We start from the raw sequence: 26,792 nt of genomic DNA, 5'->3' as shown, positions 1-26,792 counted from the left end.
TACTGCATTTGTCTGCATATTTAATGAGTTATTTCTTTTAAAAAAAATTTAATATTTGGACTCTATGGTTTAATGATACCAAAATGATTCATATCCCAAATAATGCATATTTTTTGTAGTTGGGTGCTATGATTTTTCTTATTGATAACATTCATTAAAGGTATTATTTGTTATGCATTAATGCATTAAAATCTATGGCAGTCCATTTGTGATTACAGCATAACACAGCGGAATGAACTCCATTCACATTCCAAACACACTGACGAACTGTGTAAGCTCACTATGATGACATGTACAGAGTTATTATGAGTTGTATAGTGCATTAAAACTATGGAGGCCTTTTAGTCCTACTGCACGTACAGGTTAGCAATTGTATACACTAGAAACTCAAATTAAAATCTCGAAATGCTCAATTTTGATGCAATCATGATGTGCCACCTCCTTAAATTTATTATATATTGCTACACATGGTTTTCATCAAGAAATTCAAGCAGTCAGATGTATGAACTCCCATTTTTTTTTTGCACCTGCTCTTAAAAGGCACTTCCTGAATGTAGCGGAGTCTGAACACCACGACTGGTGTGTAGTTTATCAATTACAATATTTACTGTAATGCATTGAAGTCTAATGCAGAAGTGTTGAAAGCCTTGATTCACTCCCATTACATCTATAACTCAGCCAATACATTAGGGTCAGTGAGTTGTTATATTCAAAAAGGATTCCAGTCAGCATCAGTGCACACAGCACTCACACACATTTTCCTTCAGGGAATGCTTCTGTAGTTGAATGTGTTGACAGATACGTCTACCATAAAAAAAACACTACCAGTTATCACATTTCTGTACAATATTTGCACTAGCTTCTAGGGCTGTGTATTGGCAAGAATCTGCCGATACGATATGTATCACAATACATGGGTCACGATTCAGTATATTGCAATATATTTCGATACTGTGCGTAAAGTGATATATTGGGATTTTTTTAAAGTATAATTTTAGAAAAACTAATATTTAAAATAAGACGTGATGTTCATAAAAGTCAAAGAAGTTTACTTTAGGTAAACAATTCAGTACACAGAAAATCAAACTGCCAGTTTGGGATTGTGGTTCACAGGTTCTTAGTTAGCAAGTTTTTATATGCTAAAGTAGGCCAAAGTTACATTGTTAGCTTCTAGCAAAAAGTCAGGCACTGCTAGGCACTGTTAGGTAAGGACACTAGTGGTGCGTCTCACTGTCTTACATGAATATTTTTGGACGTAAAAAAAAAAAATAAAATCAATATTGCCTTTTTGAAAATCGATACAGTATTGTAAAATAAAATATCGCGATACTCAAGTGTATCGATTTTTTCTTACACACCTACTAGCTTCTGTACCACAATTAATTTGACAATGCTATTTTGATGTTTAAAACTGCTTCATTGCACACTGTTAGTCCCCTGCTCCCACTAAAGAGACTTATAGTGGAATATAAAGAGAATTATGGGTGAGGTGAGAAAGCCAAGGAGTAAGAGATTTACAAAGAAAAGTTTAAATGGGAATGAGGTGTTGAATTTAGGGCTTTGATTTGCAGTCAGTGGGAGCCAGACAGGAATTGTGGGAAGAAAAGGTCTGACAGGGGTAGGATGAGCTTGATGTGGAGGATCGATTCGCTCTTACACTTTTGTTCATCCAGCTGTTTCTTACCTTAAGGTCCTAGAATGAGAAACGGCTGCTGGTTGCATATATTCCTCAGATTCCTTTTTACAAAGCCATAATAATTTATCATGGATAACCATAGGAGATGGCCTGAAGATGGGGTGACCCTGTTTCCTCCAGAAGTGATTCCTAATTCACTGAGCCCTTTCTCTCTTCTCTTTATCTCCCTTCTTTTCTGCGCCTCTCTTTATTTGCTATAAAATCTTATCTCCAGACACTTCAATATTACAAGCTTGCATACATTTTGCCTCAGTTTCTGTACTTTTACTAGCCATCTACTTTCATTGGAAGAAATTGGCTGAAGAGTAGTGCTTTTTCAGTCTGTCTGTCCTTTTACACCCGTGCAATGAAGTCCTTTACATCAGCGTTGTTAAAGACTCGCTGACATTTATACAGTAAAATATCAAAAATTTTATTTCGTAATTCGGCCATTACTCTGTGGTAGTCTGGCCCGTAAATTCTTAAGCATTTTACTGTACCCGCTAAGAAGTGATCTGGATCACTGTTTTTATCTGTTGATGCGTTACTCATGTGACAGATTTGCAGCAGATAAGTGCCTCACGCTAGTAGGAAGGAATTGCAATGAATTAGTGATGCTCTATTTCATTCCCGGCGAGTCTCTCAGTGTGATAAGAAAGAGAGGGAAAGGTAAAACTGAAGAGAGATGGCAGCGGGGAGCGCATCGGAGGAACAAACCTTGAAATAGAGGATTTTAGATATTGTGCAAAACATTTGACCAGTTCAATTCTAAATTCCTATTGGAAAAAGCCCTATTTTTTTTACCAAGGTTGAGTGTCTTTGTGACACTTTTAATGCCTTCACAGTTTTCCGTAACGTTTTATTCATGAAAGAGTACAGTTATTCTGAGACATCCTTGGAATCACATTAATAGCTTCCCACAGACAGCCAGTGTACTATTATAAATTATACATAAGACATAGCAGTCTAACCCTAATTGTATACCCATGTGTTTCTCAACAATGATGATACGTTTCTTTATGAGTTGGATCCGACAAATTGGCGAAACATCAGAGAAGAGGAGTGTTTTTTGTTGTTGTTTTGGTTGCCACTGACGTAAGTTGAAGAACTTGAATGGGACACGGAGAGGCAGCTTTAAATCCCAAATATCCAAAACTAATACAGTTGGGATTGGGTGGGTGCTTGGCTGTCAGCCACAGAGGGCTTCGGAGTCAAAAGGTCAACCAAGTGTAGTCATCGGCTTACCACAGCTCCAGACTGATTACAGAGCGCTAGATTTTCTGTGCTGTTTGTGTGTGTGTGTGTGTGTGTGTGTGTGTGTGTGTGTGTGTGTGTGTGTGTGTGTGTGCGCGTGTGCGCGTGTGTGTGTGTGTGTGTGCGTGTGTGCGTGCGTGTATATATGAATGTGTACATGTGTAAGCCTGTGTAATATTTCCCATAAGTGTCTGTGGCTCGCTCCATAATCCACTCATGAGGTGCATAAATTGTGGATTATCTATGCTCACACACACACATTCACATATGTTTGACAATAAAATGTGCGGTCCTCGCTATAATATGTATCCAAACCATGAACTAACCTGATACTTTTCCCTGTTTATTTAAATCAGGCAGCACAGTACTTTATTTTGAAGGAACCACACTGGCACTGCCAACCAGAACATGTGCAACTTGTGAGTGATATATAAAGTGCTACAAACTCATTTACAGTGGAGCAAAGCAATAACAGACTGCTCTCTCTTTTTCTCTGTCCCTCCTCTCCCTTTCTGTTTCTAGGTAACGATTTGTTCCTGGTGGCGGTCCACGAGCTCGGCCACGCGCTGGGCCTCGAACACTCCAACGACCCCACGGCCATCATGGCTCCTTTCTACCAGTACATGGACACTGACAACTTCAAACTGCCCATGGACGACCTGCTGGGCATCCAGAAGATTTATGGTAAGCCTCCTGGCTTCATTTCGATGTACAGATTACCTATCAGTCCAGTTAAGGTCTTATTCAAGTTCACCAAAGTTTAACTAACCAAAATAAAACCTTAGATTTAATCCGCCCCTGCAAGCAAATCCACCAGTTGTTGTGATTCAATTGAAATAAATTGATTTCACAGCAAACATTTTATTTGGTGTGTGCGAGCCTGACATTTGTCTTCATAACTGGAATAATGTATTTTCTATGTTTTTCTAACCCAGTTATAGCACAAGACCACTTTGATAACCAGATAAAGCACAGATCCGAGATCAAGACTTCAATTTTAGATCAAAGGAGGCAAACGCTCTTTCTTCAGAGCACCTACACATTTTCTTATTGACACACATTTGGAGCTGTCAGATGCTTATTGCAGTGCTTTGTCTACTCATAAAGCTGACGTAGCTCTGGGGGCCGGTGTGTAAGAAGTGTGAAATTCAATTTGACGGTAACGGATTTATGTAAACATCAGTGTAGTCTTCATTTTGACACTCTCAGAGTTGTATTAGTGGTACATCGGTGCGGATGTTGCTAAGACCTCAATTTTGGACGTGTGCTTTCTTTTTTCAATGTAATTTTGTTGTGGAGGAACCCATCGTTTTTAGATACATGAATTTTTACATTCACGTTGTCGCCCTCCACCTCAGTTTGACATCCAAGTTCAAAAACAACTTGGTGGGAAGTGACAGTATTGTCCCGTACAGCTGTCGAGGCTGTAAACCAGTCACACTCCACTGAGATAACTACGGTCTGTCACATGAATGGCTGCACACACACACACACACACACACACACACACACACACACACACACACAAAAGAACCTGCCATCTGCTTACATGGTCAGGACTCGTCCCTCTGGGAGTGACAGACCTGGGCAAGCGATCAAATCTCTCCTCATCCCTCTCTCTTTAACTCCTCTCCGCTGCCGCCCCTCCCTCCTCCTCTCTGTTGTACCAAGAGTTGAAGGGCAGGACAAGTGATGGCAGCTCGTCTCTCAGTCTATTTTTTTTCCAGCAGTAGTTGGCCTCCTTTTCTTCCTCGTGGCAACAGCGATGTGGAGGCTAAACAGGGACAGTTTAGATGAATTAGAGGGTGGCGACGTCAAGGTTGAATAACACCAGATGTGAATGGGTTACCAATAAAGAGACAGTATAGTGGAATGTAAAGAGAATTATGGGTGAGGTGAGAAAGCCAAGGAGTAAGAGATTTACAAAGAAAAGTGGTCTATGAGTTTAAATGGGAATGAGGTGTTGAATTTAGGGCTTTGAGTTGCAGTCAGTGGGAGCCAGACAGGAATTGTGGGAAGAAAAGGTCTGACAGGGGTAGGATGAGCTTGATGTGGAGGATCGATTCGCTCTTACACTTTTGGACATCCAGCTGTTTCTTACCTTAAGGTCCTAGAATGAGAAACGGCTGCTGGTTGCATATATTCCTCAGATTCCTTTTTACAAAGCCATAATAATTTATCATGGATAATTAACAGCCGAAACTTCACTGGATATGTATTGGCTTCAAAACTTATGAAAACCTTTAGCAGCCTGCAAGTAATTATAAATAATAAAGACAGATCATATATAAAAACAAAAAAAGCAAAATGATTCTGTTTTTTTTTTTTTTTTAAAGAAAATGGCGTACTTCTTGTTTACACAAGCAGCACTCCAAATATCACATAATTCTGATAATTACACTGAACATTCTCTCAGCACCTAAATACTGTATATAAAAGGCCAGTAATCAGTAATCCGTCACTTTGGCTGCTTAGTATATTAGTAAAGAATCTAATAGTACACTAAATCAAATTTATCAATGTGTCGCAGGCGTCTGTCGCAAATCCATAGTACATACTAATTATATTCTATACTAATAGTACATTGTTTTAGTAGTTAGTGTACATACAAATCAACATGCTTACATATTTAACACTCATCAGGGAGGGTCTACAAATGTATTAAGTTGCATCATGGGAATTGTAGGATCCAGTTTTTTGGGGATCTTGACCCATATTAGGGATTAAAAGGTAGGACATCGCAGCTTCTGCTGTATCGAATCAGATCTTTTTTTTTTTTATGCAACTCATGTGAGCCCCCAGATTTTATGGAATGGAATTGCTGGATTACCCCTTTAAAGACACTCAGAAAGGCTCTTCAGACTCCTTTGTTTTCAGTCTAGACTATTGGTTTCCATCGATGTGCCGTTGAGGCGCAGGAGTAGCCAATCACCTCACCAGCTAAGCTCGCTGATTAGCTTCGTGCTCTTTGGTTTAAAGTGTACTAATCAGTGAAATGAGCTGCTGCAGTGATTGGCTTGGGCCTTGATAGCATTTTATGTGACCACTGGTCTAACATAAAGACTTGAAGATATCCGGATCATTGGGGAAAAGATTTCTGGAGTAGTGGCTAAAATTAGACTGAAAGACCCCAAATCTGTCAGATGCCTGCCATGTTTAATAGTCAGAGTTTCTTTTTTTTTTTTTTTGCATGTTTGTGTACATTCCCATCTGACTGTGAGCCCTACCAATACTTGCATAACAGCAGAGTGCTTTGGCTCCACTAATCTGGGATGTATTTCAGAGGATTTAATTTAGTCAGTGAATGGAATCTCTCGCGTAGACCTGCTGATCAGTTGTGCGGACTGGTGGATGTCTGGCAGAGCAGCGTTCCCTCTTTATCCGATGATCAGCTAGTGTGTCAACTAGTTTGGTGGTTTATCTTCATTTCTTTGTTTAATTGCTAATTATAGATTTACTCCTTTAGTTAAATACTTGGTTGTTCATTCAGTTCCTTTTTAATCCTCTTTTCATTCACTGACTTGTAAACAATTTGTCGAGTCATTTAATCATTCATTCATTCATTCATTCATAACTCCTGAATGTTTACAGTAGATTTCAAGCTCATGATTTATACATGCCACCAGTACTCATTGATACTTTTCATGAGTTCATATTGCAGACATCTATTCCTGCATCCGTTGGCCCCAATCAACACATGGCAACTCATATCCTGGTTTTCACAGTTACAGTGTGTTATTCATGGGTTGTCATGTGCTCACTTATTCAGACACACAACCCACTCGCTTGGCCTCGCTCTGTTTTTCCTCTGTATGTCTCTCGCCCTCTTTCTCTCATGTAAATCACGAATGTGAAATGACGCCAAGGCATGTCTGGGCCTCCCGTTTGCGAGGACATTTTTATCTCTACAGTATGTACATTTTTATGCCGTAGCCTATGCTTTTTGTCTGTTTTATTAATCTTAACATATCATATTATGCTTTGGTGAGCTGAATCACTAAACTTGGCAGTGTTAAACTTGCATGACCTCACCTTCTTTTTCTATCTTCTCCTTTATCTCGCGTGTGTTATTTCTTTGTCTTCAACTCCTTGTTGCTATTTCCTCTTCATATCTTACCTCATCTTTTGCCAGTGTAGTTCCAGATACAGGTGAATAAATGTAGCTTGGCTTAAACATTTGGCTCTCCTGCATGCTCAGGTGGCTCGTTGGCTGTAAATGGCAGGGTAATAATGAAAGTGGTTCACACTAAATTTGCATGCGTGTTTACAACCCTAAATATCAAAAAACTCTTGCACATATAAACTAGTTTTCCTGCTCAGGGCTAATGTGTTCAGAAGAGTGGGAGAAGAGAATGTTTTTGAAATCTGTCTACAATTATTATCTCTATCCTAAATTAGTTTTCTGCTTTGCCTGATATACCCTTGCTTCATTTGATTGAATAGTTTGAAAATAATAAAGACTGGGGGAAACTGCTAACCTGGCTCTGTCCTAGGGTTGCAGAATCCTCCAATTACCTCTAAAGTTAACTAATTGACATGTTACGTCTTGTTTGTTTAATCTGTATGGTTCTGACAATTCTTTGGCCAGTCGCAGTGACTTCCTGGAGTCTTGACGTCATTCTGGTAGGCAAACAGTCACCACTGGTTGCCTGGCAACGTCGTGTGTTATTCAGTGATCTTTAGCGATGCTCGTAATTGGATGTTGTTACCATTGGACAAACAGGCTAGCTGCTTCCCTCCGTTTCCAGCCTTTGTGCAGAGCTAAGCTAACCGGCTGCTAGTTGTAGCTTCATATTTAGCGTACAGACATGATAGTGGTATCAATCATCTTACTCTCACCAAGAAAGCAAATACGCGTTGTGATGTCGTTTCTCTTTGCAGCAGGCGGGGTGTAGGGCAGAGAACAGCCACAACGCGGTTGCAAGCAAACAGAGGTTTTTATTTTAGAGCAGTCTTTTTCAGAAAATAGTCCAACGCAAAACAGTAAATCCAACTCAAAAGCGTACTGGGAGCAAACCAAATATCTTCACAAAGTCCTGGAAACTTAGGTTCTTTTTATCATGTCGGTCTCTTCACAAAAACTCGTTTTTGCTCTCTGCCTGCTCTCTTTTTCTCTCTCAGTGCCTGAGCACCTGCTTTAATCAAGGGACCGAGGCATTTGCACCTCCCTGTGCGGTGCATTCTGGGACCTGTAGTTCGGGTGGCGGCCATCTTGTCATGGGGTAGCCATTCCTGTAGAGGAACATAGCGTCCCTCTACTACACGTCCCCTTGTGATGCAACAGCGTATTTCCCAAAATGTCAAACTATTCCTTTAAGAAATTTGTTTACAGTTGTTGAAGGAGAGTTTTAACTTGTGAAAAACTCAGATTCACATTTAATATCTTACATATGCACTTAGCTGCATCCATTGCAATGTGTTTACAGTATATTGTTGTTCTTTAGTAGGGTATGACAAGGTGTGGTCTAAATTAAACCACTTGCCCCCAGACATCTCTGGTTGCAAATGGTACGTGTTGCAGTTCTATGTATCACGACAAGTGAGATATTTTCCTCTGTCTGCCTCCAGGGCCTCCTGATAAGCTTCCCCAGCCCACCAAGCCTTTGCCAACGGCGCCCCTTCCTCGCTCCCATCCTCCATCAGACCCCCGCAAGCCAGACAGGCAGACACGACCTCCGAGGCTGCCCCCAGGAGATAGGCCGTCCCACCCCAACGCTAAACCCCACATCTGCGATGGAGGCTTCAACACCCTGGCCATACTGAGGAGAGAAATGTTTGTATTCAAGGTAAGTGACAAGTCTGTCATATCAAAACAAACCCGGGGCAAATTCACATTTTGTTTGTTTTGAAGAGTCATTATTAACCCTGGAGCTGTTTTATCCACATTTGGATTTCTTAGCGGTGTGAGAGCACAGCAATCAATCGTTACAGGCCAAACAAACTTGTCAGATCTTGTTGAAGGGTAGTTTCATATCATATTTTCAAACCAACAATATATGCCCGAAGCGAGTCCTTTCCTGCATGAGATTTACTGCTATAACGTGTAACGTAATCGGCTGATAAATGCAACCAAAGAACGACTCATCCCTTGAATCAGACCAATGGAAATGGCCTGCAGGTTTGAATACACCCTGTGGAGAGAGAGAGCTTGCTAGAGAGCTTTAAGGATTACCTAAATATACAGAGAGTGGGAGCTGTTCTGCTAATCTGCTTCATGTTCAGTATTTGCATATTGTGCATAACGTGGGCATGGCTCACTTGGATGTAATATAAATTATTTGGTTGATTTTGTGTTTTTGTTTTCTACACGTTAGTAGAAAAGAGAAAATCTGACACTGTGTTTATAGCTTGTAGAAATATGGCGGACTCTCCTCAATCATCTTAAAAAATTAAAGCAGCTATTATGTCTAAAAGGAGCTCTTTCCAGATTACTTTAGGCCATTTGAGCAGGAGTTTGGGAGAAATGGATGTTTTACTAAGAAGAAACACCATGCCATGCACAGTGCAGCACAGTTTTTCGCTCTCCCAACAAACTCAGCCTGGTTTTCATTTTCATACAAGAGAAAAAAGTGTACACATGTCCCTTAATGCATCTTTATCCTTGGTCTAAGCTCGTAAGCATAAGACCTTGGCAACATGCAGTAAGCAACAGAGAAAAACCTTGGGGCAACACACAGATGTCCTGTGTTCGCCACAGAAAGGAGAACGAGTGCATCTGATGCTTTATGTGTGACTGTATTTTTCTGGTGATATAAATAGATAGTATTCAATGGTTAAATGAGAGGCTTGTGGAGCCAGGGCAAAAACCCCTTGCTGTCCTCTCTCACCCTTCTCTCTGAGTGTTTTCTTTACACTCAAATACATAAATACAGCTTGGAGCTGTTACCTGTGAAGGTATTTAACCAAAATTACACTGTTCACACTGTCTCTGTTTGTGGGAATAATAATATCTTCTAAAGGCTTCGGGGTGGCAGTAGCTCAGTCTGTGGGGAGTTGGGTGGGGAACCGGAGGGTCGACGGTTCAAGTCCCTGTACGGACCAAAGAATGGAGTGTGGATGACTAGCTGGAGAGATGCCACTTCACCTCCTGGGCACTGCAACAAACAGAGTTTAACATTTTATTTTCCCCACTGGGGATCAATCAAATTGTTTTTATTAGTCTAAATACAGCCTCTGTCTCTATCACGTTGGTGCCTGCAGTAGCTGCTGTCACCCTTTAGTACTCCTAGGGCAGCAGCCTGATCCGAGGGCGTGATGAGCATCATGGGATTTCTGCTCAGAGGTGCTGTGGAGACAAAAAGGATGTTCCGCATCAGCCAACCTTTTTATTTAGTTTAGGAAGTGAAATATACAAGGCCAGTTTGGCTCTAAAACACATGTAGTGTATCTGTGGGTTTGAAATGATATTTAGGTGCATTGGTGCACTAACAAATTGACTTGGCAGTATTACTTTTTTTAAAGAATGATGTCTGTAGTGTGAGCATGCCAGTCCCTCTACTTTAATTTGTCATAGCTAATCAAACGTTGCTTTGATGTTGTTTACCTGCTGTTATTTACTAAAATCTTTTTTTGTTTTTTTTTTTGTATATAATCCAGGGCATTTCACCAAATGTGATTACTTTCCTGATGTTTCTTGAAATGTGCTCAGATAGGTATCCCTTTTGTGTTTTTACCATGCCGTTCTCCTGTTGTACCTCATCCAATCTGACAGATCGTCTTGTAGTGAAATCTAAACCTGAAAATGATTCTGATGTCCACGCTTTGGACATGTATTTGTGACACAGTAGCACTGCCCCAAGTATAATAATAGGGCCATGTACTGTCCCGCTCACATGTATGAATTGACTTTACAAATAACATTTTCTTTTCTTTTCTCTTTTGTAAGTGTTTGCCTTTATTTTTTATAGTTCACAGCAAAGCGAGAATGAGCAACAAAGGTCCCCGGCTTAACTTAAACAAGGTGTTAGTTTTATAAGGCCCTTCCAAGTCATATGTTTTATATTACCTGAGTTGCTGAGATGGGATGTTTTGTGGCCTGCGAGCAGCTTTTCAGCAACTGAGTGTAAATCCAAACATTTTGGTTTGCTGGATTTATTAATATGCTATTGTTTCTTTAGTATTGCACTGATACTCTACTAAATACGCTTTTAGACACCTTACGGATACATTTTCAGACAACTGTAGCTTAGTTCATGGTAATAACTCCCACATTCCTTAGTGTGCCAAATAAGTCTCTAAGCACACTGTGGAGGCCGATCCACAGGGGCCGCATATGTAAATTAATGTTAGCAATTAACAGCATGGCTCTCCCTCTTGTTTAAACTCTCCGCCTATTACAGCCAGCTTTCCAATTAATACTATGAATGAAATGTAGGCCTCCATAATTAACTCATAAGCAAAAAGGACAATGAGGTGTGGCAGTACTACTGTACTGTATGTGCTCTGTAGAGGAGAGGAGTGTTTGCATTCAAATGGCACTCAAAAAACAACCAACATGCAAAGGCTATAAACAGACATGTCTGTAATCCTAATTTTAAGCCACATTTTAGAGTTCTGTATATGTAAACAAAAATAAAAATGAAAACGGTAAAGTGTATGAAGTAGGAGTGTGAAGTGGGCATCACCACCAATGTGAAGAGGGCTTTGGCTCCATCAGTTTAAAGGTTTTGATGAATGTTTCTCTCTGTTGGCCTTTAGAAGCTCCCATTTTTCCAAAGGTGGAGAGGAGTGGAGGGGAAAGACTGACGCAGAGGAATGATTTGTTACAGAACACATGAAAGTGCAGTTGTAAATCCACTGTGTTCCCATCATTAGGACCACCAGTAATATCATGACTCATAAACGTTTGCTTGCCTTTTTGCATAATCCACGTCTCGGCCAGTGAATCAAATGTCTTTAGTAGAGTGAAATCATTAAGGGATCACTGGTTTGACTTGGATCCACTCTGTAAGTGTGTTTCACAGGAGGAGCAGGTGGTCGTAATATTTCTTGATTCTCAGTGAGTGTTTAGCCAATTTTCTCCAAGAAGACTGAGGTATCAAGTTAATGCCTTCTTTCCTCCTGGTAGATGAAGCCGCCTAACTGTAAAACAGTTGATCTGGAGTACTAATTGGAGATGTTTGTGTTACTCTAGAGCTTGATATATTCCCTTTAGAGCATGCCAAGGTCTACGTATTGGACTAAAGACTCGTTGAATGATGGCTGACTGAATAGGAATGACTTACAGCCGGTTCTTACCTCTGGTTTCAGTTTTTATTTGAATTCATGTTTCTTGTTTCTGCCATTGGGTAATTTCTTCTTTTTTCCCCCCTTGATTATACGATTGATTGTCCACCTGGTTACTTCATGCTGTAGGTCCATTTGGCCTGCACAGCTTGTCCCCACTTGATTGTTTTGGAAGAGCAGAGTCAAGTCGATGCCAAGTCATTATAGCGGAGATCTCAGCAGTCTCACAGCCCCCGAGGTCCACAGGAGGGGTTTAGGGAGTGGGGGGGTTTAGAGAGAAGACTTTACGCAAGTTTATCTTGTGAAATACACTGAGAGCACTGGAGTTTCCTATAAAGCAAAACAGGGATGTCCTCGACTAAAGACAGTCGACTAACGCTCGTACGATTTTGTCGACTAATCGATTAGTTGGTTTAATCGACAGATGTGTAAAACTGAGTTTTTCTACAAAGAGTCATGCAAAAGCACCATTTAAAATCTTGTGTTTGCCGGAGATGTGCTCAGAATTTTCTTGGAAATAAGTCATAAGTCAGCATGAAGGAAGCATAAAAACATGACTAATCGACTAAAGAAATCTTAGTCGACTAAGACCGAAACCACCGAATAGTCGACTAATCGACTCACAGGGAGCAGTCCTAAAGCAAAAGCTGCATTTACAGTACCAGTCAAAGGTTTGGACATGTTTTCTTATTCACTTGAATGCAATCCCAAACTTTTGACTGGTACTGTTTACTGTTGAAATGTATTACTTTTTGACTGTGTGCTTTTGTTAAATCTTACTTGGAACCTGTTGGTCTCCTAAAGGGAAAATAAGGCAAAGAAAAGTGTTACATTGTCGAGTCATTCATGCCACATCTCTGAAGATTAGTCTGTCAAAACCTTGTATGTGATTATTCCTGCTTGCTTATTTTCTGTCTTTGAAAGTATATTGAAGTCTACAGATTTGTAAATTGCCTCCACAAACATTTACATGTAAATAGAAAGATTTTTTCTCAATCAACTCTTGCAATAGGATACCAGAAAGTTTTAACAAAAGTTTGTTTTCCCGTGCTAGACTTTCAGAGCCTTTTCTAGTTAGTCACGCTCACGATGGGCACTAGGACAGGCCCCTGCAGCTGCAGGCCTTTTAAAAATGTTTTTTACAACCCAAAATGGTGAAACCAGGTGTCTCACTTTGCCCAACAGAGACGTTAGAGAGGTTATTGTTTTAAAAACATATTTAAATGTTCCACTTTCAGAATCACTACATAGTGCAGCGCATCATGAACTGTGAGAGAAACTGTTCCGTATGCAGTCATGAAGGCAAATGTATTGCGTATTAGAGCAGGACTTAGAAGTTTTATTATTATCAGTGTCAGGTAACACAATACAATAAGTAGCGGAGCGAATTAAAAATGTAGTATTGCCCTTCTATAAAGTTGGCGGACACACGAGACAGATTTTATGAAAACATTTAGAAAAAGAATAGTCAAAACCTGTGCAGCAGAGACATCCTAACTTTTGGTCCTTACTATTAGTCAAGCTGCGAAAACGATGGATCCTACTTCCCATGATGCAACCCAATAGTTGATTAGACCCCCCCCCCCCCGCCTCTGGAATACCCACTTCTTTCAAACCCCACACCTCTAATTTGAAACGCAGGCTTTCTGTTACAAAAAATGTTAGTTTAAAGCCAAAGCCGATGACATCATCAGGGTTATTATTTCAAACATGGGAAAGCAGCTTTAAGAGCCACAGAAGACATTACTGTTTCTTTTCATACTCCTTGAGGCGTGTAAACCACACTTCATGTGTAAAATCAGATTAGTGCCCCTTTAGCTTCAGTGATAATGTTGCAGTTACCAATAAAGGAGGTAAAAGGTTAATTATTTCCGTTATACCTTCCAAATTTTGGAATTGAAGTCGAATAAGCAAGCCTGACTGAAAAATTTAGGTTGTATGAAGAAAAAGAATCACAAAAAATGTTTTTGTTTCTTTACAGCTAAAAGATCTCCGTTTCCTGAACGGAACTGCAACTATTGCAGATGGACAGTAGTTGTAATAAGTGTTGTTTCCAACAATGCTGAGAGGCGTCTGATTTATTCGAGGAACATTAATCTACAAAGGCAGGTTAGGAGTCATGCTTGTTAAGGACCAAGTTTTACGATCAGTAATTTTTCTGTCCAGTGGGGTGACAGAGGGTCGTCTAAGGTTCACGCAGTCATCTGTGTGGCCGTGCTGATCCAGTGTCACCAGTAAATGCCTCAGTGAAATTACACAGCTACCACTTTTATGACTGCAGGCACTTCGGGTTCAACTTTCTGTGAACCCTGAAACCATATGCTATCCCATAGGAGACAGAGAATCACTCATTCATGTATATGCATGTATACATGCACGGTGCTTTTCTCAGGCATTTTCTCCTGCTGTACAAAAAATGTACCAAACCGTGACCTTATCACTTATACTGTCAGACAGTGACCAGACAGCAAGTTACTGAGTGCGTTCATTTCCTATCAGGCTCAGAGTGTAGTCAAAGATGGACATTTAGTCTCAGACATCATCCAGCAGACATTTAGAAGTCTGGATTTAAGTTGATGGCTCACTGCCATCTTGTCCGTTTGTAGAGCCAGAATATCCAATCTGGGCTTTTGGGTTTTAGGGCAGACATTACCTAGAATATACTTCTATTTAAGTCTTAATATTTTCTTAATGTAACTAAATAAACTCCACACAAGGACATACATTACAAGAAGGGTAGTCTCGCATTGCCAGACCTTCCTCCACAGCGCCGCGGAGGAGGGTCTGGCTAGTCCACACAGCATTCTGGGATGGGAGAAAAACGTGCTCTGGTTTATTGGCATTTATTTACCAATCACAATATTCTTGGGCGACTATGCGCTGTACGGAGCAACGGTGCCTCTGCAAAATAGCCTCGGGAAAGAACTTGTTTTGGTGGAACATGTGTACTTTCAACGTTTTTTTTAGTCGTGCAACAGAAAACTCAGATTGGACAGATAGTCTAGCTAGCTGTCTGGATTTACCCTGCAGATATGAGGAGCAGTTAGCCATAGTCCTCATAAATCCACCCCAGTTTAGAATGCCAACACAAAGAAAGTGGAACATAACGGACATCCGGCCGAAAATTAGGCACATCCGGTGGAATTTCCAGCTGCACCTGAACAATCCCGGGAATGAAACATCGTCGATATAGACTATAAGAAAAGAAATCAACTAATGCACTTTTTATTTCTAGAGACAATGTTTTTCCATTGACTTCCATACACTTTACAGCCATTTAGAGCCACTTCACAGCATCAAAAGCCCACAGATCACTACGACCTTTATGTTAAAGCATAAAAGAATACATATTCTGGAAAGCAGTGATTCAGGAATGGTTGGGAAGTCATTTTATTGAGTTTACATCTGTTCTCATTTAAAAGTGCCTAAATATGATGCATGGTTTGCCTGCTCAAAAGTTTGTAGCTGCAGACCATTGCATAGATGCAATCAAAGCCTCTTTCACTGCCAACAGTCAGGTAACATAGAGAAAAAACACTCACGTCCCTCATCAGCCCAGCTCTCATCCCGAGACAGTCTATAATAAAGGAAACTGCCACCCTTGTCCTCCTCCTCTCCACTAGTCTTAAGTGTAATCACAATGGTCTCGCCAGTCTCTGAGAGACCTTCCTTCCTTGTTGTGGACAGATTTAGAGCAGGGGATTCTGGGACGCCGGAGCGTGCCTTGCGGTTCAGGATTGACCACTTGCACACACTGGCCACTGATGTTGGAGACAAGCTTTGATTCCGACATCAATTAATGAGAACACAGTGGCCAAGCGGGCAGTGAGCTGTCCACTCTACTCAGTATCTTTCTCCTTTTTTGTAACTGTAAGGAAAGAGATGGAGAGTCCAGCCCAAGTCTGAGTTGTCTCAGAAGATGTGAAAGACTTTTAATGCCACCGATAAGATTTTTTACCTATATAGATAGACGTTTTTAAAAGGCAAGGCAGCTTTATTTTTTATTGCACAAATCAGCAACAAGGCAATTCAAAGTGCCTTACATAAAACATTAAAGAATAAGAATATAAAAACAGCTACAATAGAATAAGGCAGATATGAAATACAAGAATAAAAGTTACAGTGCAGTGTAAGAAATGAATAATTACTTAAAGAAAGGCAGCATCAAACAGAAAGGTCTTGATTTAAAAGAAGTGAGAGTTGCAGCGGACCTGCAGTTTTCTGGCGGTATGTTCCAGATATGTGGAGCATAAACACTGAACGCTGCTTCTCCATGTTTAGTTCTGACTCTGGGGACAGGAAGTAGACCTGTCCCAGACAACCTGGGAGGTCTGGATGGTTCCATGGCAGCACATCAGAAATGTATTTTGGCCCTAAACCGTTCAGTGCTTTATTTCAAAAAGTCAACTATTGCTAAGAAATAGCTAATTACAGTATCAACTTCATGCAGATATTGTCTTTATTAGATGTTATAGATAGCTAGGTAGATTCGCATAGAAATAACACAAAGAAATAACAATAAAAAGCACAAAGAGCAAGAACGCTACCACGTAAGCTAACTGTAAAGCTGCAACCAGGAGACAGTTAGCTTAGCATACAGATTGAACTGCCTGCATATTGCACTCTGCTCTGTTGACATGGATGCATTAGAACATTTGCCATGTGTACGCAGTGTAAAGCTGTCATGTTAGAATGAAAAGTAATGGACATAAACCGTTGCAGTTGGAAAAGTTGAACCAGTGCTTCTTCTTGTAGTGACTGCATTTCAAGGCCATACTTCATTATTTACAACAGTAGCAGTTATGTTAGTGTAGTTTGGGCAATTTTGTCCCAGTCAATGAAGTAGCTTTCAGATGAGAAAACGCACAAATACACAACAACTCTTTTGCAGTTATTTTACTCAAAAAAAGGGGATTTTGGCATGGGTTTCTCAGGCTTCAACCGTACTCCTCAACACCTCTGAATTATTTACACCTGCATTCTGCTCTCAGTCAAACCGAGCCAGTGTGTGCGTCACATTAAGCGAGTGAGAGGTCAGCAACACTGACGTCCTAACACCACTGTCTGTCACATTCTCACCTCTTCGCTCACACAAACACACACATGGCAGCAGCAGATGCTCACCCGCCAATGACCTGAATGTCGGCTAAGACAGTTCTTTCCGTTTTTGTTTTTTCATTTATCAATCCTTGTTCCCGATTGGCTCTTTCTCTCTGACCATCCATGTGATTCCCGCTATTAAAGGCTACTTCTAGTGAGTCACTTGATAAACATGTCATATTCTTCTCTTTTAGCAAAAAAAAAAAAACTTTTATATTCCTCAGTTGGCATTTTAAAGTGTTATTCTTAAGCTGATAAAAGAAATGAGTCCAGGCTTTGTAAGAGCAACTTGTTGGTCATTTTACCTTTCTAAATTGAACTAAAGGTGATGAGAAGACACCAACAGCAACCGTTCTTTATTAAATATGTACCTGCGAAGGTTGTGTGAGAGTACTGTATACAACAGAAAATCTGTGTGCAATGGATAAATGTTAAAGCTCACCTGAAATAAATGAATGATGTTCAGATTTTTAGGAACCTACAGGTCATACTGTATGAGAAAAAGTGCATTCAAATTCTGTATTACTAAAATAATATCGTTGTAGTTATTTAGAGTGTCTTTCAAGAGTGTGATTAACTTTCCAACAAGAAATGTCACTTCAAACAGAGGCTGTGATGCAGGGGGACCCCCCCCCCCCAGGCCCCTGGGCCCTGGTAGTAGGCCAGTTATATTTCACAATAATCTTCCAGCAGAGCACCCATGAAGTAAAGTTCTCATCACTTGATCTGTGTACAAATACCTGTTTATTTAAGTATCACTTAAAGGCAAAGCATCATTTAGCTGTTCTGAAGCTCAAGTCAACTCAGCAGGCCAAAAACCTCACACAGTGAAGTGATGTGCTGTACAGTATTAACTCTGAACTCACACAACTCGCAGGGCAATTTCTCCAGTTTGCGTTCCACATCACGAACGACTACAACTCATCAGTAGGTACAGTTTGTTAATGCTGTCGAGCAGTCCAGAATTTGTATTCCTATACAGAGTGTATGGTAATTCAACCTTATTGCTCTGCATGCATTATCGTGACACAGTATGCGTGACAGCCCCTGCATATTGCCCTTTCTCTCAAAGCAGAGAACATGAACAATTTGAGATCTAACATTTCCAACTTCTGCTGAGACTAAACTTGTTGTGATTATTCTAGATGTTCCTGTAATTGCAATGTGCTGGCTGAAATCTTCCAGAAGTGAAGTCTGCTCGCCTGGGCTTTATTGTTCTGAGTGGGAGTGGGACAGTAAGCTGGGAGAACGAACATTTTCTCTTTTATAAAGTCAAAAGGATTCAAATGGGTCGGATTTCACAGTTTGATCTGTTTTCAATTACTGGGCAGGGAAGAAAATGCTGAACAATTGAAATCTATGGAGGCACTAGGTACAGTTTAGACCGAGAGAGGGAGAGGAGGAGAGGAGGAATTAGAATGAGAGACAAGAGGGAAATGTAAAGAGAGAAGAGGAAGAGTCCAGGGAGAGAGGAGAGTCCCAGAGAAACAATTGGATTAGACAGAGAGGGAGAAAGAGAGCAGCGGAGAGAGTGTTTGATAAAGGGGCTGTTTATTTAGCTTTCACTGTGAATGAGGCAGGGTGTGATGATGTGTTGTCTCCCCTCTCTCTGTCTCTGCCTCGCTCGCTATGAGGTCAGGCTTTTTTGGCCTGAGCGCTCAGCCAGTTCAGGGGACGCAATTGGCCATTCATTGCCAAAGGGTGGGACATCTCGCTGTGTCCTAATGGCTTTCACAGCTGGGTCTCCCCCCGGCTCCCTCTGTCATCAAGTTTCATCCAACATCAAAAAGACACACCTTCCACTTGGCCGCGCTCACGTTCCCCTCCCCTCCCCGAAGGAAATCAGAGACTTCTTGGCTTCTCATAAAGCTCCTGGCTATCACTTTGCCCCCGTTACTTTACTTGATAGTTTTCCCAGTATGTTCTTCAAGTTCTGCGTGCGTAGCGATGTTCTCATGGGCTTTCCAGGCAACCTGAGAAAGTATATTTGGATCTTAAAGCCATCAGGGCTATCACAGCAGCAGCTTGAGTTGATCATCGCCATGCAGGCTGTTTTTTTTGTTTGTTTGTTTTTTTTTGAGGAGCTGGTCTCAATTTACTGCTGATCAGATGTTCTAATTTACTGCCAACTGTGTTACAGTGTGCAAAATTAATTAGATTTTTTTTTCCCCTGGTTCAGGGCACATGTTTAAGTGACTTTGACCATGCGTCTCTCTGTTTCCTAACAGTGTGCTTTGTTCTCTTTCAGGATCACTGGTTTTGGCGGGTGAGAGATAACTCGGTAATGCCAGGGTACCCCATGCTCATCAGTGTGTTCTGGAGGGGCCTGCCGCCCAAGATAGACGCCGTCTACGAGAACAGCGAGGGCAAGTTTGTCTTTTTCAAAGGTAAGCTCACGTGCTTCACCACCATCATCACTGTTTTTAGAGCGCTTAGTTTCAAATGGCAGCATACGCTCATTTGCATTTTGGTGACGTCATTGCGCGATTATTTGCATGAAGCTTAGTAGCTGGCGGTTGCAGCCGTAGACTTTATAAAATAGGTTGCAGCGAGGGAGAGAGCCCTAAAGCAAAACTTGGAGGAGCGGAAATGAGAATAGCTGATCCACCTTAAAGGCCAGCCCACCTTAAGTTAGTGAGCCTGAGCTGACATTGTCTCTAGCTCCGTGGCTAACCCCTTCACTTCATTATTTATCTATTTTTTTTAAGATTTTTTTTGGACATTTAGGCATATACAGTAGGGCAGCAGGTCGGAATCGAACCCACGGTCGCTGCAGCAAGGACTGAGCCTCTGTACATGGGGCGTATGCTCAACCAGGTAAGCTTCCCAGGCGCCCCTAACCCCCTTTACTTTAACCAGCAGATTGTAGCCCCATGGTTGTAGCATTTATTCACAGACAGATAAACTGTACACAGACTGCACTGCTACGTTCACAGCTATAACGTTACTGCTTACTTCATACTAAAAAAAAAACCACATCTCATACTCGCCAGTCCCGTGTGTAGGCTCATCCAGATGCTCTCCATATTGTTTTTATGTTCATACGCTTAGGCGGTGCGCAAAAAAATGCTTAGGCGTTGCGCCTACGCCTTATAATGGCAGGGGAAACCCTGCAGTTGTCACCAGGCTGCTGTGTAAAACTCTTTTCCATTGAGGGCACATCATTATTTGTCATTATCTTCATCCAGCCCAGTCCAAATGTTATGTCTGTATTATTCATTCACAGGAATTTTTATGTTCTGTGTACATGGCTGTCATGTTGTCTTTTATTATTATTTTAAGTAGTCAGCATGTGTTTTCTATCCAAAACAAGGTTTTTTTTAATCTTTAATAACAGCTGTATGTTACGCTCGCTCGTGTGTGTGTGTGTGTGTGTGTGTGTGTGTGTGTGTGTGTGTGTGTGTCTGAGAGTTCAATGTAAATCTGTGGAAGATTAAAGAAATGCTCCGCTCATTTGGTTGGAAAATCCACCATAATCCACCAGTTTTGACTTTTAATATGACTGGTGTTAAGTAATATGTTTTAGTTTAAATCTTCAGCCGTAGCTAAACATGATTAGTATGCAGAACTCATGGAAATCATTGTCACGGTGTGTGCCGAGAAAGCTCCAATACTCACTGTCTGTTTCAGTAGATTTTTATTTTTTTTTCCTTTCTGAAGAGATTAGTCCACATCATCAAATCTAGACTAATCTTGCCCAAAAACTGAGAGATTCAAAGCTAATTGTGCCTAAAGCTGAAAAGCCACTTGAAAGAAACTGCAAACAAGCACAGCAGTCCTGTAAACTCCTATTTGCATACACTCCAGAGAGAAAGAAAGACAGGGAGGGAGAGAGAGGGTGTTGATGAAAGGATTTGGAGGCAAGCAGTAAAAGTCTGCTGAGATAAAAACTACAAATCTTCACTCCAACCTGTTTCTACTTCCATCACAAAACAATTCCTGGAAATGCAGACTGCTGGTCCCGTATGTGCCACAAGTTTGATTTCAGTATTTTATCCTCCACCCTGCTCTTTTGCCGGGCTGGGTATGGCAGCAGGATTGCACACAGAGTTAGACAATTTAAACTAACAGAACGCCATTTTTCATTTGAACACGCAGGGCTGATTTCCCAGAAGGCCTTATTCTGTCTGTCCCCATTTGGAATAAAACATTAGGAAGAAAGTTGGTCAGGAAACGAAATGTAGCACTCTAGGTCCTCGTCTAACCAGGGGGTTGTGAATATGCTCTAACAACTCCTTGTCTGATGAATTCACCGAAAATAAACGCACAGAAGGAGGCTTTAGAGTCTAGTTTACACTGAAGTCATGGATGAGACGCTGATTAGTTTAGTTCTTCATTCCTACAGTGCAGCTTTGTGCCAATTTTTGTGTTTGCCTGTTTCTATTCTTCTGATACATTCTATTCTTCTGATTCATTGTGCGAAAACAATGTAATCAAACTTCTTGATACAGACAGATTTTGAACAATTAAACTTAAAAGCTGTACATGTCAAAATATAACTATTTCATTAGCCTAAATAACAAGGTAAGAGGTTGCATTATGAATTTAAATTGAATTAATCAATCAAATCAGGCTTACACAAAAGCACCCGACACATGCATCAGGATCTATACGTCAATGTGCGTTTTCCTCCCGGGAGGCAGGATCCAATCAGAGCTTGATTGGTGCTTTTTGTGTCAGGTGACAGACAGAGCTGCTTGTTTCATTTACCTCATGCAGACATGTCTGAGAGGGGTGTTTTTTTTATTTTTTATTAAAGCTTGACAGGTAGATGAATCAGTCGGGCCGAATATAGCTTATTGCACATATGTTAGTATTGGCATGTCCATGTCAAGCTTTTCATTTTGGCCACATTAGGAATTCTGGTGTATGTGCGTATAATCATGCATCAATGCAACAATTTCAGTACACACATAGACGTTTGATTTATTTGGCTGTACAGCATGTGTTTGTATGTGGCATGTGTAAGGAGGAGGCGTCTCTTTTGGTAACAAATCTTCATGCTATATAACACTCTTCAAACAGTGTTGAGGGCAAGCAGGGGAGTAGTCGCTACACTGAAGCAGACGCCAGGGCTGTCACTACATCAAAGCATCCCTCACAGCTCCGCCAGATGAAGCCAGACTTTTATGTGGAGGGCTATGCTAAAATAAATTTATATATATATATATATATATATATATATATATATATATATATATATATAAAAGAAAGGAGAATCCCATTAAATGTAGGATAGAGAGAGAGGGACTTTTTGCTTTTTTGTGAATCAAGTTAAATTCCTTCTTTTTGGGCATGGGAGAGTCTATTAATCTCTATGTGTGTCTTTGTGTCTGTGTGTGTGTGTGTGTGTGTGTGTGTGTGTGTGTGTGTGTGTGTGTGTGTGTCTTTGTATGTGTGTGTGTTTGTGCGTGTGTTTGTGCGTGTGTGTGTGTGTGTGTGTGTGTGTGTGTGTGTGTGTGCGTGCGTGCATGCATGTGTGTGTCAGGGCCAGAGGAAGTGTGACCCATAATGAGTGGAGCACTGTAAGAGAAAGAAGTGAAATGACAGGAATTTCCTTTCCAAAAAGAGGCCACTACAGGTCTCTCCTTCACCTCAGCCGTATAGTGTAAACACTTCTTGAAGGCTAAATGTCAGACGTGTAGCCTTTATAAAAAGAAAAACAGAAGAATGAGTGCTGGGATCACGTCTGCTTTTTTTTCCACACCCATTTCCGGTATTTGTTAAAGAAAATTGTGCAGGTCATCTTAAAGGTAAAGTCCCTCATAGTCTGTCAGGTTAATCTACCATTTCAGTAGAGAAAATAATATTAAACCTGATTCATTAAAAAGTTGGTTTAGCAAAAACATACACACCATTCCTATTTTCCCTTCCTTTTATTTTAGCCTTTTCATGCTTTCTCTTCGCTTAGTTTCAATCTTTACTCCAACAAAACGTCTCTACCTGAGGGTTTTAGATCCCAGAGAGAGACACATTTATTTTTGTCAGTCCTGAGCTTATTGAAAGACTAAGTAGAAGAGTATTTTACAGATATTATCACTTTCATAGTCTCTGTGATGAATATTGTTTCCCCTGTATGGAATATTGAATGTTGACAGCCTTAGGCTTCCAATGATTAATCAAATGAGATTGTCTGAAAGGGGTATGATAAAACAAAAATACTGTACTGTGTGACATTAGTCAGCAAAGAATGATTATATTTGATATATTTTGTCCCCCTCCCCCCCCCCCTACCTTTTGTCATTCCAACTCTTTCTCTTTTCCCTGTCCTGCAACACACTACTCTTCCGCTCACCCCCCACCCACTTCCTCCTGGTGCACTCTCCACCTCAACCAGTGACGGAGAAAAGAACTTCCTGGGGTCACACTGTGTCATAAACATGCTGTTTAACCTAATTACTGCACAGGAATGACAGTTTAAAGTGCCCATATTATGAAAAAAAAACACTTTTTCTGGGATTTGGGGTGTTATTTTGTGTCTCTGGTGCTTCCACACACATACAAACTTGGAGAAAAAAACATCCATGCTGTTTTGAGTGAGATACGGTTTCTGAATGTGTCCTGCCTTCAGTCTCCGAGTGAGGTGCTCAAAATTGGCAGGGCTTTTTACATCACTAGCCGAAACAAGGTGGCTAACCGTAGCATGCTAGCGCAAGCATGCTAGCTCGTTCTGAATGTCAAAACACTGCTACAACACACACTAGTTCACCATAATCTACAAAAGAACTACTTACATGTCCCTGTTCTGCAGGTATTCCACACAAAGTTGGAAGTGTGCCCTCGTTTAGAAGAAGGGCTAATCCTGCCTTGTACTACTGAAGTTGTAGAAACAAACGGCTAGCTAGATGATGTGATCTTACCTAGCTACTGCGCATGTGCGACTGCCAACAAAGATGTTACAGCAGTCACTCTGTAGCTAAAACAGAGACCTGAACACAGGGTGAAAAGAGGAGCTGCAGCAATGTACAGTACAACAAAAATATGGTGGTTTTGAAAATTAAACCATGTAAACCTATTCTGATATAACCTCTAAATACAATTATGAACCTGAAAATGAGCATAATATGGCCACTTTAAAGAGAAAGGAGAAGATGGACAAACAGACAAAAAAAAACCTCACAAAATGTAATACGATCAAAAATATAGAACATATTGCATGTTTTTATTTGATTTTTCAGCAACATTCTTACAGTCCTCCCAGAAACATCCTAAAGTTCTGGTATTTGTTTGGCTCCTTGGGGCTCGGAAAGTAAAAAAAAAAGAAATGTTTTAATGTGACTCTTTAGCCGCCAATTTTCATTGCTGGGACACAAGGGTCGTTGCTGTTTCTTTTTTTATCTCAGCTGAGCAGTTACCGGCTCAGTTTGCCAGCGCTGAAAAGTTTCCAGAGTTCCTCCAAGCAAGGGCAGGGAGAACTTGTCACCAAGTCTGTGTCCTATTTTAAATTAAAGAAGCATCAACATCAAATACAATAATACAAGGCAACAGGTTATTGCCTGCCACTTGTTACAAGGCTTGTATCTGTCCTTGTAAATCTGCCCTTCTCGTGTGTTGCTCCTGGAGGGTAATCCCAGCTGTTACTTGTCCTCCTTTGTCTAATTTATTTTTCCCTCTATTTCTTGATGTGCAGGGAAGCAGTTCTGGGTGTTTAAGGACACGGTGTTGCAGTCCGGATACCCCAAGGACATCAGCCAGTTCGGCCACGGCATGCCGGCCCAGAGCATCGAGACGGCTGTGTGGTGGGAGGATGTGGCCAAGACCTACTTCTTTAAAGGGGACAGGTGGGTGCACATGGAGGAAAAACACTGTTTTCAACTTCGAAAGTTGAAAACTGAAACTCTGGTGGAGGGATGAACACCATTCTTCCAAAAGATATTCCCTAGGGGGCATCCTTGTTGCTCACCTGGTTGTGCGTGTGCCCTGTGTACCAAGGCTCAGTCCTTACCGCAGCGGACAGGGTTCAATTCCAACCTGCAGCCCTTTGCTGCACATTCTCCCCCCACCCCCCAATATCTAAAACAAAAAAAGTTATTCCCTCATTTGGTGTTTTTATGAACCATCATACCAAGTGGAGGTCTAACATGTCTGGTGACTTAAATGCCGCTGCATATGATTGCCAATTTAGTATTGCACTTCCGTATAGTTGGGGGACTGGCGAGAGAAAGAATTTTTTTTTTTAAATGGTCAAAGTGAAAGCAGCCGAGACAGATATTCAGACATGTGGTATTAAAATACAAGAAATGAAATAAAGCACCATCTGTTGTCAATTTAACGTATTTACTCCTGCATTCCTAGATGTACAGTATCTGCTTTGTCTTCCTGCTGCTCATCATTTGTTCCTGTTTAGGTACTGGCGTTACAATGAGGAAATGAGAACCATGGACCCCGGCTACCCCAAGCCCGTCACAGTGTGGAGAGGTGTGCCTGATTCGCCACAGGGGGCCTTCGTCGACAAAGCCAATGGTACGCGTTGTCCTGCCCGATACTCTGATTTGGCAATAACAGCACGCTTCATGTGCCAGGCAGCATTGATTTCAGCTGGTCGCTGGCACACGCTGTGCTGGAGGTAAACCAGGGTGGCATTGATTGAAATTTGCCCCAGTTATTATACTGAGTTTTAGTGGGTGGCACGCTTCCATACATGCAATATCAGGGGAAACCGACTGAGAGAGTGTTTGTGTATAGCAAATGAAAGATGAAAAGAGGTCAGTTTTGAATTGTTTCACAACCAGAATGTTCCATCATCGGCCCATCTTGCTCAGTGTGCCATGAGACCCAGTTGGAGCAGGATTGTGGAAAGCTGAAAGGACAAGACCACCGCTGGGCGCTCATTCCGGTTTAAGTCAGTTGGCCCTGGCAGAGGGTGAGGAGGCGGGATTTATAGCTCTCAAAGAGCTCACCCATAGGCTAGTAAGATAGTGTGAAGAGGAAAAAAAGCTTTCCCCATTGGATGTATAATGCCAGGTGGGTTTGGTCCTGGTCCTGGCATCACATGGGTTGGAAAAAGCAGGGCAGGTGGTGCTGAACGCTCTGGCCATCTGTTCCATGGATCTGCTGCCAGATCTGTAGCCAGGCGTGTCTGCCGGTGAGGCCAGGTGGAGCGGGCATCAGTCGGAGCATGAAGGATGGATTGATATCCAGGAGCTGATGGGTGCATCACGTGTGTATTTCTGCTGGTATTTGTGTGGGCCTGCGTTTATTTGGCGGGCTAGTTGTTTGCAGACAGTGTGTCAAATGGCACGCTTATAACATTGACCCAGATAAGCAGGCATTAATTGAGTCTACTGCTGCCGCCGATGATAGTGTTAGGGTTAGGCAACACGTTTCAGAGTAGAGGCCCCAGGGCGATGTTGACCTAGCTCTAACCCAGAAAAGCTCAAGCTGCCTCACCTCTCATCCTCCATCCCCTCTCTCTCCCTCTCTTAATAATCACACTCGTCACAGTAAGGCCGGTTACACACTGGATGCGTCGCGCGAGCGTGGCGTTTCTGTTGCGTCTCAGAAGCATGGCGGCTGCGTGTATTTTTCTGTGTCCTAC

At 41.4% G+C, this 26,792-nt stretch overlaps 1 protein-coding gene across 2 annotated transcripts in view; it reads left to right on the top strand.

The window, feature by feature from the left end:
• Nucleotides 1-26,792, top strand: part of LOC116046309 (matrix metalloproteinase-16) — an 89,570-nt gene that overhangs the window by 53,513 nt on the left and 9,265 nt on the right. For both annotated transcript variants that reach the window (XM_031294624.2, XM_031294625.2), the window contains 5 exons: nucleotides 3,452-3,613; nucleotides 8,498-8,715; nucleotides 19,503-19,641; nucleotides 24,885-25,035; nucleotides 25,602-25,717. In XM_031294624.2, coding sequence (XP_031150484.1) covers nucleotides 3,452-3,613; nucleotides 8,498-8,715; nucleotides 19,503-19,641; nucleotides 24,885-25,035; nucleotides 25,602-25,717 — 786 coding nt within the window. The remainder of the gene's footprint in view (nucleotides 1-3,451; nucleotides 3,614-8,497; nucleotides 8,716-19,502; nucleotides 19,642-24,884; nucleotides 25,036-25,601; nucleotides 25,718-26,792) is intronic.

Source organism: Sander lucioperca, chromosome 1 (assembly GCF_008315115.2).
Source record: "Sander lucioperca isolate FBNREF2018 chromosome 1, SLUC_FBN_1.2, whole genome shotgun sequence".
Classification (NCBI taxonomy): domain Eukaryota; kingdom Metazoa; phylum Chordata; class Actinopteri; order Perciformes; family Percidae; genus Sander; species Sander lucioperca.
The sequence above is the reverse complement of the archived record's forward strand: the minus strand, read 5'-3'. Positions and strand labels throughout refer to the sequence as shown.